At 39.9% G+C, this 19,085-nt stretch overlaps 1 protein-coding gene across 1 annotated transcript in view; it reads left to right on the top strand.

Moving 5' to 3' along the window:
- The window catches only part of LOC126456492 (RNA-binding protein Musashi homolog Rbp6), a 1,339,111-nt gene that overhangs the window by 366,908 nt on the left and 953,118 nt on the right, over positions 1–19,085 (top strand). The window contains exon 3 of the mRNA XM_050092245.1: positions 5,095–5,136. Coding sequence (XP_049948202.1) covers positions 5,095–5,136 — 42 coding nt within the window. The remainder of the gene's footprint in view (positions 1–5,094; positions 5,137–19,085) is intronic.

The raw sequence follows: 19,085 nt of genomic DNA, 5'->3' as shown, positions 1-19,085 counted from the left end.
TCGTTCAGTAACTGAATTAAAAAGCACTGATGAATCACACATTTCTTCTTTGAAAATACTGTAAACCATCTGTTCACCCAGTAATTGTCTCACGACAACAAAAGATATTTAAAAGTTACTCCAACGAATATTTGTAAGCAACCGTGTGTAAATTATACGTCCCAGGACTCATCCTATGATCTCTTGAGTCTAAATCCACGAAGTATGCGCTGGTATGTACATATGCCAGTCACGTACAGTTATTAGTAGAAGAGGTGGTTCACATAGAGAACAGTGAATGACTGAATGCAGTCAGACGACACTGAGGCTTTCTCATCAACGAAATGAAGATTAATTGCATTGTGGATCAGGAAGGAAAATAAAACCTGAGTAAATTATCACCAACTGGCTTCTACGAATATCTGAAGTCTATTATTAACAGGACAAATCCCATGGCAACAGAATTAAAACTGTGCATTTTAAGTGGTAATAGTTGCTTCCACACGCTTAAGATGTTGCTGGTCTCCAGGGTACACACAGGTTGAAATCAGACTAGTCAAAACATATGGACGTGAAATGTAGATATTAACGACTACACATCAGCAGTAGCTTAGGATACTGGGAATCACTTCAGAACAGTAACCGTATATTGACATCAAGAACAAAAATTGAGTTTGAGTACGCTATACCAGCAACATACATTGTAAGGTTGATAAAAAGTCGGAGCATTGCCTAGCGTCCTTAGGTTAGATACTGGTCGAACGGCAAAAAAAGTTCACAAATGCAGGCTAGTTGGAACAAGACAGAGAATAAGATCAAGAAAGCCGTGGATTAAGGATGTGCAGTTCTTAGACGCAGGCTGTTTCAACGCTGTAGCATAGGGAGCAAACAGATACTGCCGCGCAGTAGGCTCCTATCAGCTTACTTGTGGGCAGGCGCAGAGTGTGTAGGCTACCCGCCAGGCGTCACTGTTGCACGCGTTCTGCGCATGCTCCTGCCAGGGGACACGCAGGCTGGAACAGCCCTCAGAGGATGGCGAAGTATCGCACTGAAGAGGACAGAATGAAGTTAATTTATTGAAGAGACCCAGAGAAGGTTTTAAGGCTGTGAGAAAAATAGAAGAAGAAAAAGAAGAAGAAGAAAGCTGTTTTCTCCATTGCTAAATGTACAAGACTATTCCACCAAACATACATCGAAACAGATACTGCTACACACGCGACAATAACTACGTCGTCACTCTCTCCATCTCCTAGATACCTTAGAGAACAATGACGTTATATGTCAGATCATTAATATATATCGTCAGTAGTAACGGTCTTATCTGACTTCCATGAGGCAAAGTGAGTGCTAATTTTGCTTCTGACCAAAGCAGTTCATTATGAGTGATGTACTCAATAATGATTGCTAAGCAATCTCAAATTCAATTCTAAAACTGTGCTGGTGTTTAAAAATAACGTATTTTTCTCATTAAGCGCCGGCTCGGAACAGTATCACGCGATTCACGTGAATCAGGAAACATAGCATAAATCTGGGATTCGCTAAATAGATCTCCTAAATCTATTAGATCTCCTGAATGAATAAAGCAAGAATATCGCTGCTTGTGTGATGTTTGATGTTTCCAACTAGGGAATTCCTCTATGTCATGAGTTAGACATTTTTCACCCTAAATCGTGCTGATGTTCAAAGAATATTTGTCACTGTAGAGCGCCAGGGGCAGGCAACGTAAAATTGCTTCATAAAATATTTCATGTACCTTAAGATAGGAATCAGAACTTACATCATCTGCACCTGCAGCAGATGATGTAAGTTGGATTGATTAAGATGCCTGCAATATTTTCCAGGCCAGTTTTATTTCGCCTACCCTTTATAAATTCTATACCTCAGATCGTTAGCCATATTCGGTGATGGGAGATGCACTGTATTTCCTCAAGAGAATGAGTGCAGAAAATATCGGCATTCTGTTGTGAAATAATATTAAAAATGATTTCCATTTCATTTTGTATGAATTGTGATTTGACAATGAAAATTTAATTCTTATAAGGCGATACATCTCGGTCACCATATTCAGGATTCACCTATCACAGGGGTTCTCAGTCTTTTTGCACTTCGAACAATAATATGCCCACTGCCGTTTTTTTCAACTTTGCTTCAAATTTGTGTGTTTGACAGTGTGTCTTAGCGATTCAGATTCCCCTTTATACATAATTCACTTTCTGTTGTGTGCACGTCTATGAAACTGATGCCTGTACAGTATAATACATCCATGATAGAAGTGTAATATGACAGCTCCAAAGAGAAATTTAATCTTTCTGGTTTTACTCAAAATTTATATAAATTAAACAAAAAACGGTCGCCAGCCTAATTAGGCATAATAATGTGCAAACTTTATTCTCAATTGATTTATATATACTCTTGCAAAAGGAACTTTCATTAATTCTTTCTTAGTAAAGTGCAAAGAACACCTATAACGACCAGACGAACTACGCAGTGAGTAGCAGTAGTTATCAACAGCATAGCTTAGCAATCACAGGAATGTAAAATAAACTTTTCCCCTGTTAACTACAATCATCACATCAACCTCTGTCTAATTCAGGGAAAAAATTTGTTCCCAAAGACAACATGAGACTAAGTAGAACCTGACAAGAGTTCAAGTTTAACTAACGTACATATACACATCACAAATTCAATAATATGACACTGAAATGACACATTTCATATTCATACCACAGTGGAAATGTTTCAGATGCATTTGCAAAACCCGGATTCAAATTGAGTTTCCCCTGCTAGTAAAGATTAAAATGGGCGCCCTTAAAGTGTCCCTTTACTTATAAATAACTATGCTAACATTTCAAAAACAATTTGCATCACATAAATGCTGAACTACAGTTCCACTTAAGATTACTTAGCCCTCAATGCTTTAAAACAATTTACGCTAGCAATATTCTTATTAAGCTTTGGAAATAAATTCAAGTTCAAGTTAAGTTTCAAACAGGACCAAATTTAAATGCCTCATAACACCACTTGTGATGCAAGCGATTCCAACTAACCACATTTATGTTCATTAGTACTAAAACTTTGGCACTTTCAAATTAAAGCAGTTCATAGCAAATTAAAACTTTTCATCAGTTAAATATTATGTGCCTCTCCTTTTATCTGTGAAACAAATGATTTAACTAGCAACTTCTATATTCTTTAAAACTGAACTTAGGCATATTTAAATGGAAACAAATTAGCATCTCTTCATAATTAGGATACTCGGTTTTTAGCACTATTGGGATAGGACCCTACTTGGTATCATGAAGAGGGAAGTTCAAAGTTTAAACACATATTTTTCAACACTCATTATTATTGGAAAACAACATACAAGCACACTGGTTTATACTGACATACATATCTGTTTTCCAAAGTTGTTGAAGCAGTTGTGCAATATTGGTGGCAAGCAAGTGGTGGCTACCAGGTCTCCTTCTGGCTCTTTTAATTCTTCTTGGCTGCGTATTCCTCATCTTTAGAGCTTTTCCAAATACGAGAGCACCCTCTTAACAGCCAGAACCACATCCGAGGCCATTCCATTATAGATTTGGTTACAGAACGCCTTACTTTACACCTGCGGTGCTGACTATGCAACTGCTGGCCACTCACTGCCTAATGTGCTCTCTCTTTTGCCGCCCAGACAGACCACCACTTCCACCTTTTCATGCACGCCAAGCCCCTTCTGTAATGGAGGAGGTTCCCTACATCTTTTAAGTTACATCATATAATTTCCCTAAGTATGATCCAATTATTTACATACAATTTTCTTTTAACAAACAGACATATTTAATAAAATTTCCATTCTTTAAACACACTGTTAAGTTAAACAAATTATACATCATAAATTTTCATTTCCTTCCAACAATTCAAAGAACTTAACTCATACAGAATAAACACTTCATAGGTACATACACTTAATTACACTGTACCAGTTACTCACAATCGAGAATGATGTTACAAGTTGTTGCCCTGAAATTTCCTTTAATTGTTTTTAAACAAATGTGTAAAGTGTTTGCTGACTAAGGGAGTGAGTGTAAGATATTACATAATAAGTTTGTACACCAAGCCATGTACTTTGTTGTAGAACAAAATTGAAATTTTAGTAATATATACATACCTGTTTCAGAAAACATATGGAAACCAAAAGTAATTTTATACTCAAAGTGGCTGCTTATACTTAAAAATCGAAGTTTCTTCTAACTCAGTGCAACATTGACATGAATTAAAACCAGTTGCGTACAAACGTTCTGTTTTGTAACATTACAGTGCGTTTTTAAATACTGGGAGCTACAAAAACGTAATTCAGATATCTTAAATAATTTTAAAGCTACAATTGACACATATGAACAATTAAATATTGTTTTCAGAACATGAATAAGCAACCCTGGAACCTTAACCCACCGTGCTCCTCCAGTAGACGTGACGGTGTGTCGGACAGTTTCTGATTACCGACAACGTTTTGAATAAGCGCTTTGAGACTTGTATCATTCGTTTATTTTCCATAGCCTTTTGTTTCCATCATGGTTCGTCACACAGAACTTTTGAATTACCGTAGCACACTAGCAAATACTAAAAAAGATAAGAAACACTGTCTGAAGAGGCTGCGAAGGCCCAGCGGTACCGACCGACCACAGTTTCATCCTCAGCCCTAAGGCGTCACCGGAGGGGCATGTGCTCAGGACACTGCTGTAGCGGCCGTTGTCAGTTTTCTCCTCGTTTTCGTAACCGATATCGCTACTTCTCAATCAAGTAGGTCGCCAATTGGTCTCACAACGCCTGAGTGCACCTCTCTTGCAAGAGCACTCGATAGCCCTGGGTGGTGACCCATCCTACTGCAAGCCAAGCCCAACAGCGCTTAAATTCGGTGATCTGGTGGAAACTGCTATTACCACTGCGACAATGCCCTTGACCTAATGTATGTGACTCGATTTAAATATCTGCCGATACTACAACAACGAGTGGATTACGTAACTTTCAACAGTGACCTGGTTCAAATTCAATGTTTTGAAGTGCACTTCTTAAAAATTATATTAATGCCAAATGATATCTCGAGAAGTCAGTTAAGATCCTTTTCTTTGCTTTCAGATTGACCCGAAGGTTGCCTTCCCCAGGAGAGCACATCCAAAGGTAAGTGATCAGACTCTGGCTTAATTTAAATTTCTCAGTGCAATCACCTCACAAGATGTTAAGCAAAAGTTCTTGAAAGAAAGAAGCTTAGTATTTGTTCGATAAATACTAAAGGCAGGTTACAAAATATCTCATTGCCGTAGGAGAGTCGTTAAAATAAAGGCGCAATGAAATATCTTTGTGATTACTGTATCTTGCGTTCCGAAAATAATCCAAAACAAGGACATAGTGGGGTTCAATAAAAGACAATATATGATATTTTTCCGAGTTCTTCCATATTTTGATTGTGAGTCTTGCTGCAATGGGTTGAAAATTTCGTACAAGTAGAGTCAAACGTCAGACGTAATAGCACACTGTGGTTTCACAATGACTGTTCGGATGCGTTCACAGATTTTCGGGTATCTGGACTGATTGACTTCGGGAGTTTCATTGTGACACTCTTTCTGACTTATTCACGTGACATCCCATAACTAATATTCTGACACATATATAGTTTTGATTCTGAAGCTGTTATTATGTTGAATTATTGTGCTGCAATAAGTGGATGGAAAAATGTGGAAGTATATGATTATTAATGAAGTACGAAACAATGTGCCATTAAATACTCTAGACATAACTTCAAATTATGCGGAATTATGAACAGTTATATTCTGATAATGGACAGGTAGATAAATGTTGAAGAGTTATACCGAATTCTATACAGCGACAGACATTCCTGAAACTAAAAATAGTTTCTAATATTGAGTTACACAAAGGGTATATAACAGGTGTGGAACTATAATAGCACTGTAAGTATAATAGCATGTATAATAGCACTGATATAACCTTCAAATTAGGAAGGATGGTGTAATAAAGGAAATCAAAGAAAAATTTGGAGTAGGAATTAAAGTTCAGAGAAAAAAAGCGATAACTTTAAGGTTTGCCTATGACATTGTAATTCTGTCAGAGATAGTGAAAGACTTGGAAGAGCAGCTCAGCGGAATAGACAGGGCCTTGAAAGGAGAATATGAGATCAACATCAACAAAAGCAAGACCTGGATAATGGAATGTAGTCGAATTAAATCAGGTGATGCTGAGAAAATTAGATTAAGAAACGAGACACTTCAAGTAGTAGACGAATTAGACCGGTAATGGCAAGAAAAGCGTTTCTGAAGAACAGAAATTTGTTAACATCGAGAATAGCGAGAATAGACTCAAGGTGTTTGTCTGGAGTGTAGCGATGTATGGAGGTGAAACATGGACGATACATAGTTTAGACAGGAAGACAATAGAAGCTTTTGAAATATGGTACAACAGAAGAAAGCTGAAGATTAGATGTGTAGATCAAACAACTAACGAGGAGGTAATGAACAATAGGGGTGGCAATAAATTTGTGGCACAACTTGCCTAAAGGAACACGTTCTGAGAGGTGAAGGTCTCGCCAGTTTAGAATTGGAGGGAAGTGTAGGGGATAAAAATTGTAGACGGTGACCAACGATTGGATACAGTAAACTAATTCAGAAGGATGTAGGTTGCAATAGTTATTCGGAGATGAAGAGGCTTCCATTGGATAGAGTAGCACTGAGAGCTGCATCAAACCAGTCTTTGGACTGAAGACCACAATAACAGATGTAATAAATAATTTTAAGTAGTTACAGATCATGTCATTTACCTTCTTTTCTGTGGAATTTATTTCGTCACCGTTTGCTCGAGGTAACCTTTTGATCTAAAACCGATGTGGTCAGTTACGAGAGTCAGATATTATTTTTAAATTAAGAGGTTGTTTTGATTCAGCGCTTTCTTAAGGCATCTTTCAGCTCAGAAGGACAGTCATTGTGGTCTGTAGCAATTTGAGCATATAACAGGGACAGAAAGCTTCAGTATGTCTATTAGGAACAGAATATAAATAGTATGGACTGACCACAACTTCCACGTCGCCAGAAGTAAACGACGATTCATAGCTGAACTGCACTTTTCACAGTCAATGTTCTGTTTTCGCTTTTCGTAGTTGACATAAAAATATGATATTTTCTGAATGCTAACGAAAGTAAAATATTTAGATTCCAGTCAAACGTCCGTCAGAAAAAAGTTGTGGTTTGGCACTATCTTTGTATGCGTGTACATTTTGTTCTCATTTGCGCAATAGTTTGCTCATAGACAATCTCTGAACTTCAAGGATTCAGTTTTCATCAGTACTACTTATTTTTATTGGAATATTTTCTGACCATTTGAAATAGACGATTGTTCCAAAATTTTCTATTTTTGACACATTGTATACTGAGTTTAAGTACCACAACTCAAAATAATTTTCCGCAATAGTGTTAACTGTATTTAATTGTATTTATATTAATCTTGATCAATTAATGCTTACATATAATTATTATTCAGCAGTGCTGCCATAGTTTCCACAACTGAATATCTAAGCAGCTTTAGGACGATTCAGAAGTAAACATCTGGCTGCAATTCATCAGTTTTCTCTTCGTCCCTCTTTTCACATCAGAGTGCTGGTATCTCAGACTGACAGACTGAAGTTTGCTAGGACATTTATTCATCTTCAGGAACGTCTTAGAGCGTAATTACGTATACCCAAGTGTTCTATACATTGAAATTGTGTTTTTTTCTCTTGTCGTTAGCACCCGATATTTCCTGTAAACAGCAGCCACAGGGGACCAGAGAATGTGTTTATACTGTTAAGTATATTTTGAGGGGATGATTAGGTTGATTAGGGGTTAGTCAAATTCTTTGTTCTTACGTGCAATAGTACAAGATACACTGACAAAAAATTTTAACTGGTGCCTGGAGGTTACACTAAACACGAATCGTTAGTGTACCATTATCACAAACTTCAATGTAATGCAGAAGCATAACATCTTTCTTATACCTTGTATTGTTTCTAAAATACTACTTAGTTACTTTTTATGGAGGGAATTGACCAAAATTATTTTCAAATGTTATTCTTTTTCCTAGTAATCACTACATGCTTTTCACATAGATAACTGGCTTTAAATTACATGTATATAGTACTTATTTCAACTCATTATGTGTAACACACAACGCACGCACGCACACACACACACACACACACACACACACACACACACACACACACACACAGTGTTATCTATTCATAAATTTCCCCTGAAATACAAGAACTGCGAAGCAGCAGTGATACCAGTTTGTTTCTGATTTTTTGTTATTATGTAAATATTAATTCACTAGTCGCCTGATCAAAAGCCAGTTGGAGTTTTATTGGTAGTACTGTATTCATGAACACTACCGTTGTCTCCATATTTTGACCTGTTCTTAACGACAGGCTTAACAGAGGATGTAAATGTGGGGCGTAATTTTTGTTAGTATGTCCAGAACATTAAAGAAGACTCTACAAGTGGCTTGCTGAAGTGTACAACACTTAACCACATTTACAACTTCTTGTTCAGTGAATAACGCAATCTAAGAACAACTGTCCCCCAGAATAGTATTCCATACGAAAGTTCGCAACTGAAACAAACATATGACATTTTGATTACCAAAATAAGCAGTTTGCAAACGGGACAATAGGTGCTCAACTTGAATGAGTTAGATCGATTCTATGTCGTTTTCAGGTTCTAATTGCTATGCACACCTCGAAACTCTGATCTTCCTGTTTCACACGCTGCAATACCTCCATACTCTGTTGTAATTCTGAGACTTTCGCTTTGCCTTCTATAGGATTGTATGTGTTGTGTTTTATAAGAGTTGAGTGATACTCCATTTACAGTAAACCAATCGATTATTTCAGTGCAATATTTACATATACTTACATTCAGTTGGTGCATATCTTGTGGTTTGGATAGAAGAATCGTATCGTCAGCAAAGAGTACTTTCTTTCAGCTGTGCATATAACATATGAAGTAGTAAACTTTTAATGAGAATAATAGTGGAACCAGTGTCGAGCCCTGTGGCACACCACGGAGTGTGTGGAATAGAGCGTCCAGGTGGCTGGTTTTGCTGATGCACGCGCAAGAGTGGGGCCGGCTGGGTAGCAGCAGCGGCGCTTCCAACAGCTCGTTCATTACTGTCAGCTTGCCACCTCGTTAAGAGAGTTAGCCTCACACTTTGGCGCTAGCCTGTCAACAGCGGCGCCTCGCCGGCTGAATCGCGTGAGGACCTAATATCCGCCGGCATTACGCGTGCAAAGCCGCTGTAAAATTGGTTCCAGGCGAAGAAGTTCCGCGACAGCGACTCCACAACTTCTGCGAGTCCAACTTAGAACCGGGTTTACCCTATCCGCCAAGCGCAGATCGCTAGGGTCTGCAGTCTTCTCGCGTGGGAAAGCTTCTTCGGATCGATTTACTTATTTTCAAAGTAAACTGTCGGTTCAACTATATGCGGCTGTCGCACCTCGCGGCGCTTCGGCTCAAGTTCAAAAAGTATCGTAAGTGACCAGTGTACGATCATCTTCGAGTTTCGGACGTCTAGCTGAGAAAGGTGAAGTGTGTTTAAGACCCTATGACTTGTCGGGAGTAGCGTTAATAAATTATATTCACAATCCGCCTTTGTGAAGCAGTCGATCTATTAGCACAAATCGTACAAAAATCCCTACAGTAGTTCCTGAGATTAGCCATAACATACAAACAGAGAACGTGGCGAGGATTTTGATAATTGCAGTTCAGCCAGTTTACGTGAAATGGTTATAAATTATACACACAAACTTTCCCCTTCATCTGTCCATCAGTTAATGGAAATCGTATCAATATCCTTACAGTAGGTCATGAGTTTAACTTTCACATACGAGGGTTGGAACTTAAATAGTGGCAACTATTTATTCACAACAGATACAAAGTAGTTACATGTTTGCACTCTGTTACTGTCCTTCAAAGTAATCACCAGCGTTGTGTGTAACCCGTTGCCAGTGGTGTGAAAGGCGTAGTATACCGTTAGCAGAGCCTGTTCTGTTGATGGTGCAAATGGAGCGGTCTACTGCCTGTCGAAGCTCTGGGACAGTTCTGAAGCAATGTCACGAAGTGGTTCCTTCATCTTCGGAATCAAATCAAAGTCACAAGGACTTACGTCTGGGGAGTATGGTGGATGGTACAGTACTTCCCAGTCCCATCGAACGAACAGAGCAGTCACAGCTTGCGCTGTATGCACCCACACATTGTCGTGCAAAATGATGGTTGCGTTCCGCAGAAGGTGTCGCCTCTTCTTTCGCAAAGTTGGTCGCAAGTGATGATCCAAAAACAAACAGTAATACTGTGCGTTGACAGTCTGCCGTGGAGGAACATAATGCGTTAGGAGAACACCATCACAGTCGTACACGAGAATCACCATAACTTTCTCCGTGCTGGGGCTCAGACGCACTTTCGACTTTCGCGGCGACCCGTAATGACGCCATTCGTTGGACTGGCGTTTCAGTTTTGGCTTCAGGGCATTCGCTTCAGAACTGTTCCAGAGATACTACAGGCAGTAGACCATTCCATTCGCACCATCAGCAGAACAGGCTCTGATAACGGTATGCTACGCCTTCCATCGCTGGCAACGGGTGCTACACGACGCTGGTGACTACTTTGAAGGACAGTAACAGGTGCAAACATGTAACTCTTTTGTATCGGTTGTGAATAAATAGTTCCCACTATTTCAGTTCCAATCCACGTAAATACGTACATCAAGATGGGTGGGGGGGTCTTCAGTTTATAATGTTTACCGGTATATGTATAGATACATGTGTCTAGATTCTGGTCAAGCTTCGCTGGTCTCCAGAGCTGCGGCACATGTTTACTTCACTGCTTTTCCCACCAGATAATGCTTCCTTTCAACTTTTAGCACCCACCAATGCCACAAGTAGTCACTCCAAACGCCAATTAAATATCGAAGTGATAACAATTCACATATCACCCACCCTTTGTAAATTATATACAAAGCCCTTCCTAATGGTTATGTCTATTAGTGGAAACCATATCAAAATCTCTACAGTCTTCCTGGGGTTAGACTTCATATATGGACTGGAAGAAACGGCGTGGGACTTTGTAATATATACAGATAGACCGATTTCCACCCTATATCCCATTTTCAGTTCCCCTTCGAGGGGGATAGCGGAACAAAAGTGATGAGAATGAAAGTTCTGTTAGTAATTAGTAAACTGCCATTACATGAAAAAGAACGGTCGCCAGCCTAATTAGGCAAACATGTACCAAGCACTAGCATTGTTTATAAAGAATGATAGCTATTGGAATTGACTTTACTTGACACTGACGTCATGTTTTGCAAATTAGATACAAGACACTAGCACATTTTAGCTAGCAGTGTACCAGTGGTTTGACATGAACAACACAGAAGGAATATTACAACGTTTTGACAACTGGGCCTCAGTAACACTCACTATTCATATGTTAAAGCAGAAAGCTAGTGATCATTACAGATCCATGAATACTAACGTGGAGTACTACGAACTTGGACACGAGGATCTTTTATCAATTTCATTATGGGGCAATACAGTCACTGAAACGGTTGCCAGATGCTTATAATCCCTGTTGTTATTTATTATTTGCATTCCCAAGGAGCATTCCTTCCCTATACTAATAGCTTCAATGGTGCATATGGTACGTGGATCTAGTATAGTTGAATAGTTGTAGCCAGCTGCTTATTATAGAACAAAAATGTTACAGAATTGGGAATGCTGTTCATTAATAGCGTAGTTGCAACATGAAATTTGAATCTGGCTCAACAATTAGCGTTGGGACCCAGAAACTAATCTATCAGCAGACTCAGATCTAGGCAGAACATTTTAGGCTCAATACAGTATGAGAAACACTATTAACTACACACACATGAAATTATAAGTGCTGTTACCTCCGAACATGCGCATTAATTGATTCTTGTGTTGTTTCTTCAAGTCTAGTAGCCAGTAACTATTATGAATCGTCATAGTTTTTGGAGGTAACTGTAATACTGTACTGAGATTTCAATAAGAACAATCTGTAAGCTGAATACTTTAAATCTTGGAATTTCTACTTCAATGAAACTTTAACTACCTTTCTATTAAAACCACGTAAACTATATGAGAGATGAGATTCACTGAATAGTAAATAAATCCGCTAGTCCAATATTGTAATTAAATTTTATTACAGAAGCCAGCTAATTGAAGTTCAATAGAACACGATACTCTGAAATATTGCAGCACTCTGAGTAAGACCCTATGTAGGTAAATGACTGTGGACAAAATATGCAGCCGAATGGTCTTGCCCCTGCAGTCATGGACTGTGCGGCTAGTCCTGGCGGAGGTTCGAGGGCTCCCTCGGGCATGGGTGTGTGTGTTTGTCCTTAGGATAATTTAGGTTAAGTAGTGTATAAGCTTAGGGACTGATGACCTTACCAGTTAAGTCCCATAAGATTTCACGCACATTTGAACTTTTTTTTTTACAAAATATGGAAAATGACAGGATAAAATATGGGTGCTCAATACAAAGTTTTCAGTACACGATCTTATTATTGGATAATAAAACACGTAAATATGTAACTGGTCCATGGAATTATACAGTACTCAACTGATGCTTTGAGATGAAGGTGGCGGATGTGGCTATTTACTGTGACTATTCAAAAAAATGGTGGCAAAGTTATCCCCGGCCCTTGCTGCATAACGAGCTCTGAAAATTCTCTTTTTAGCGTCTGATTTTCATAGCGCATAGCTAACCAGTACATAAGACGAATAACGGGTCAAATTTTTCCACATCCGATGCAATATTAAATAACCTTGCTGCTCTTCTTGCCTCACTCAGCATACAAGATACCAACAATTTGCTTGCCAGCCACCACTTAACTCTTGCCAAAAAGGAGCTTTGCAGTTCGACCGCCAATTCCACCTTTTCTAATCCCGCCCATGCAGGTTACGTTAGAGGGACTTCTCTTCATGTTTTACATGATTACAAAATTAAGTACCCTATGCATGAACCAGCATTACGAGTAAAGTTTTAACATTTCCGTTCTTTTATAGAATATTTCATTTAAAATTACATCCATAGATTAATTATGATGACGTAAATCGATATAAATAACGCATAAAACATTCACAGAGATATAGAAGAACGTACCACCACAGCTGTAGCCTGAAAGCGTATTTATTAACTCATACGGCTAGTTTCGGCTACACATACCGCCATCCTCAGGCACCCCACTGCCAAAAGAGTATCAGAATTCGTTGGCGCGTTTATTGTGGAGCCAATGCCACTGTTGTCTCCAATGGCATTGGAGACAACACAGTTTCGAGTAGAGACTCCTGAGGAAAGCTAGCCCATGTGTACTACTAACAAGAACACAATAAATTCCCCAAGGAATTGTAATACTGTTTTGGCAGTGGTGGGACCTGAGGATGGTGGTATGTGCCGCCGAAACTAGCAGTGGAGGACAATAAATATATTCTCAAGATATAGCTGTGGTTGTACTTCGTTACATATACTCGTATATCGTCAGCTGAAGTCCCTCGTCCAAGCAATAGGATGGACATCCATAAATATTGAAGTAGATGTTACATCAAAGACCATGGTGATACAGGTGTCACATAAACATAACCAGCCAAACAAGTCGTTTGAGATAAGTGCAAGCAGCATAGGTATTGGTGTTACTAAGAGACGTTAAATATTATCAGAAGATTCTGTTTATCATATCAAGAGTTATTTTCGTTTTACTGGTACTTCATTTCTTCCGTTAGCCTTCTGGATCTCTAATGGGGCGATACTCACTTAAGGCATTAGCAGTGGCGATGGTGCTACCAGTAAGCTATAAAGTGCGAGCGCGAGAGATAGCGGTCTACTCGAATCGGCGACGTAAATCTTTACGAGGATGGCCCTCCAAGTTAGCACCCCCGCGAGCTGCTGATAATTTCGTCCGCGCGCGGATAAACGCCGCAGCGCTGCGTAGTGGGAACCCCCGACCATCGCTTAGCGGCGGCTGCCTTAGCCTGTAAGCGGCCCATTGTCGGGGCCGCGCGCTGTTGCGGCGAGCCGTTCTTCACGCGTGTGGGATTGTGAGGCAGCAGGTGCGCGCCGTGTTGCTCTATTTGTTACGCGAGAACAAAGAGGGAGCCACCGGCGCGAGACAGCAAACACGGCGATAACGTAAGGAGGGGCCCGCGCCTGTAATTGTCTTGATTTACCGACCTGCGTAGCGCAGCCTGGCACGAAGCGTGTGCTTGGCGCGAAGCGTCTGCTTCCCGGAACACGGCTCGTGACGCTGCTTACAGAATACCACGGCCACAAGCAGTGTTAGCCGAAGCGTGACCATATATTTTGCTAAGAAGTTGTGGATAACTTCAGACTGCCCATTTATTGCTTTCGCCAAAGGCCTTGCAGCAGTGGTAGCACCGGTTTCCGACAGATCACCGAAGGTAAGCACTATCGGGCTTGGCTAGAAATTGGATTGGCGACCATCCGGCTCTGCCGAGTTCTGTTGGGAAGAGGGGTGCACTCAGCCCTTGTGAGGCCAATTGCTGAGCTACTTCATTGAGAAGTATCGACACTGGTCGCGAATACTGAAAACGACCAGGAGAACGATGTGCTGAAAGCATGCCCCTCCATATCTGCATTCAGTGACGCCTATGGGTGTAGGAAGACACGGCGGCCGGGCGGTACCGTTAGCTCTTCAAGGCATGCTCTGATGGTGTTTGTTTTTTATTTATTGCTTTCACTGTTGTCAGCTTCATGTGCTCAAATTTGGAGTGCTGTACCTTACATCTACTAGGGATGTTCTATACTGATTTACACTCAGTTTTTTTTCATCATTCATGGTGGGCCATTTGACTCCTCAGTAGAGTTGCAGGTATGTAGTTCATTGGTCTAATGGTAGGTGGCAGAAAAATCGCTAGAACCGTAATAACAACAAATAACAACAGCCCAATTTCCCAACTGCTGTCATTACATGAGCTGACAAAATGGAATGTGGTCATCAAGGACAGCAATGAGCCCCGTGGGTTTCTGTGGAATTAGGGTGTAAGGACTGCCGATATTCATAGGCGGTTGCTGCTAGTGTGCGGGGAGAGTGCAGCGTCTGGAAAGTGTTCATGGAACACAACAACGCTCGCCCACACAAGAGTTGGAAAACCACAGCCGCCAACGCGGAAATGGGGCTCTAGTTACGACCATGTGGGGCGGCTGGTGGAGTATTGTTATTTGTTAATAATATTTGGTTTGTAATGTAGAAAAGATGCATTTCCCGGCCGATGCACCATATGTGTGGCGGCGGGTTGAATGAATGTAGTTATATAATGTTTGGTTTGTTATGTAAAGTAGATGCAGAAAAGAAGCATTTCCCGGCCGATTAACCATATGTGGGGCGGCGGGTGGAATTAATTGTTATATAAATGTTCCTATTAATTATGCTGTCTTTTGCAGTTCTCAACACTGGCTCTATAACTACAATATTGGCAACCAGAAAGTGATTAGCAAAACGTGAACCCTGTAATTAGAATTCCTAGTGCCCACTTCATCTGAGAAATACACTTATAGCTACAGCTTATAGCTCTGAGGAATTAGGAGATTGTCTGGGATTCATAATCAAAAACGATCCTGTAAAAACGTTCGCTATATTCTGAAAGTCACAGATCAAAAAAGAAATCCGCACAATCCAACTACCAGAGCAGTTCACAGTCTAACGCGCTGATGCAACTATAACTGTCCAAATTAAATGTTTATGTGAATGCTCGCCATAATTTGATGATTAGGTTCATCAAACGCCACACTAAATAATGGTACAATGTCTGTTCCCGCGGCGGCACGTGAAAATACGGCATACGCAAATTTGAATTACTTCATGATTCACAAATGCACAAGAATTATTTAGTGTTAATATGTCGCAAAACCAGTAATATTAAGTCTTCGCGTGACACATGTATCATAGAGGGCGTTCCAAGCCCTGTCACATCGAGGTCTGCTGAACAAGTGCATGTAAGCAGCGGCCTCAGTTTATGTGAACGCTCTAAGCTTGTTGACAAAAGTGTCTACCAATTTAAATTGTATATTACAAATATGTTCCTACCAACTGTTATGTTCATATGCAGATGTAGTAGTGATTTTCTGTTTTATACTCTCTGATCGTTATGTGAAAAATTTTTTAACTTCTAGCACTGAGAATGGTCACTAAGTGACCGAAAATCGATTTTGCGGTTAATAAAACAAAAAAATACGACCAATGCTGTCTCTCCTTCTAAGTTTGTAGAGTCATTGTGTTGGTATTCAATCATTTCCAAAACTCCACACGAGTGAGCCATTACCATTTTGTTTCAGACTGGTCACTGCAAAATGTTTTGTGTTACCTCACTTCATACAAAACTAGCGCGAATCAGCAATTATTAATGTTCGTGCCTACTTTCCGCACTCCGCGCGCTCGCTTATCACCCATTCTGCTGACTCCTTCACACCAACTGCCTTCCACCATATCGTCAGGCGCCAAAACACTCCTGTACTGATATGATGGCGCGTCTCCTTGCTACTTATGGACACCGGTCCCGCAGAGGTGACTAAGTGCAAGCTTCGATACGTGGGAATTGAGTCGATACCTTTACCCTTGCAATCTGCAGACGCGAACTAATTCAATGGGACAACAGGCCTACCTACTAGCGCAACTGCGCCACAGCGCGTATTACGAATCGAAACTTGGAGGAATGCTCTATTCACTGACTTGTGTCATTTTTCTGCATGCCTTGTGTATTTCGTGCAGTCGTCTTGTGAAACCTTTCCAAGCGAATCAACTGATTCCAAATGACAACTTTGACAATGCACTGCCGTTTTATACCTTGTGTAAGAGATACTACCGCCATGTGCGTATATACATATTGCTGTCCCACTGGTTTGGTGACCTCCGTTTACATGTTCATTGAACATATGTACAGTAACTGACCAAAAACACCGTTAAATCCACTTATCATCACCGGTAACTTAATTTATTATATGGGCCTAAATGGGTTGCTTGCCAACCGAAGACGTATCCAGGGGTATATAATCTTTCTTAACTACCGTGGTTTATTTTTGTTTTCCTTTTAAAGTTTCTCTTTCTGCAATATTCGTTGTTTTCCTCCAACTGACGACTTTTATCTAACTTATAATGTTTGTGCTCTGTTCTATTATACTGTGCTGAAGAGCAGAAGGTAATGCTTAAAAAAAAGCTGTATAAATAAAATTGGCCCAAAAGCCTTCAGAGCATAACTGGCCAATGTTAGTAACAATGTTCTCTAGAAAGGACAGAGACTTAAGCTCATCGAGAAAGAAGTGAAAAGGCTACGCAATATACAACAGAAAAAAATTAGAGCGTAGACAATTTAAATATAAGGTACGTTCCTAAGCAGGTAGTAAGTGTCATCTTTGCTATGTACTATAGAATATGCAAAAAGTAACGCATACAGATCTTCGCGAACAGTGTTCTGTGTGGCATTGTGTCAAATAATTCCCTGAAACCTAACAATACAGAATCTGCTTGCTTCCGTTCATCCACGGTTCCAGATTCGCGCTAGCTTGTGAATAGAAGCCTTTCTTTTTCGAGGGAATTTACTATACTCGAGCTGAGAACATACTCAAGAACAATGCAGCAAACCGCCAACGTTAAGGATGTTGGTCTACAATTCAGCGAATCTTTTCTTTTTCCCTTACACGCGGGAGTCATCTGCGAAGAAGTAACACTGTTAAACTGAAATGACAGGCAACGTTGGTAGGCATGCCGCCTGCAAGCGATGTTGGTTCGAGATTAGGTAGGTCCGCAGGCTAAGGTGGTGTTCTTGATACGCGACATGTGTAGTTGCCGGCGGCGATGATATTACCATATGTATCGGAGGCGCTGCCACGTGCAAGAGTGGTGGGGTGTCGGGCGGTGGTCGGGGCACAGAAGGTTAATGCAATGTCACCACCCAGGAGGAAGGTGGGCTGCGACCAGGGGCGCTGCGGAGATTAAGCTCGGGCTGGCCGGTGAATCGTAACAGACGCAAGGACTCTGCTTTACATTCGTACTATCCAACGATACTGGCACCTTCTCTTAAATCAAAATGTAGTCATTAAAACAGATCACCGGGCTGCTCAAAACTTATTACTATTCCGACCTACACCCCAAATTAATATTTATTGCTCGCCCAGCTTTCGTTGTATGTCTCACAATTTTTATTTCTTTATTTCGTTATTGACTAATTAGGATCATGTAATAGCTCCAATTCCTGTTCTCTCTTTGTTGTTTATTATTTTTTCCATTACTCCCTCATTTTCTCTCCATGTTGTTGTTTCTTTTCTTCTGCCTATGTCGTTCCCGATGTGTTATTTCTTCTAACTTAAAAGCGTTCTATATCTGATAGCTCATTCTTAAAAAGCTTTCTTTCTCTTATTTCCCATTCTTTGAAGTTATTTATTTCTAGTTATTTTCTTATTCCTGTAATCTATGCCATTGTTGATTTCTTTTTCCAGAAATACAGGAGTATTTGTTTCGTTATCCTGTTGCCATTCATTCGTTAGAGATGTCCAATGAACATTAATCTTCGCTTTGCCATTATTCCGAAATGTAGTCAACTTTTGGTGGTTTGTACTGCGTCCGTTGTTTTTGTAATAATCCGTCTTTCAAGTATTTCTATTCTGTCCAAGTACCTACATCTATCTATTTATCAGTAAGCATTCACATGTATGTTAACATTCTGGTATTACCAGTGTGGTATGGTGTTTTAGCTTTGTTTTTCTAGGTATGCATTACTTGTCGTAGATGTTTTGTCAGACCGTATGTTCTTTTCATTTAATTAACTCTTACATAACTAGCAATTTTTTTCTAATCCACACCGCTGTATGGTTGCTCCAAGATATTTAAATTTACTAACTCTCTCTGTTTTACCTGTTTGTGCTTTTACATTTTTGATGCATTTTTTGATTTTCTTTTTTTGTGAATTTTATCTTTTCTGTTGAAGTTTTGAGACTGGTTACTCTGACTAGATTTTCAAGAAGATTTATTTGAGTAATTGTTTCTGTCATATTTTCTTA

This window comes from Schistocerca serialis, chromosome 1 (assembly GCF_023864345.2).
Source record: "Schistocerca serialis cubense isolate TAMUIC-IGC-003099 chromosome 1, iqSchSeri2.2, whole genome shotgun sequence".
Classification (NCBI taxonomy): domain Eukaryota; kingdom Metazoa; phylum Arthropoda; class Insecta; order Orthoptera; family Acrididae; genus Schistocerca; species Schistocerca serialis.
Note: the sequence above shows the minus strand (reverse complement) of the source record. Positions and strands in the feature narration are given on the sequence as shown.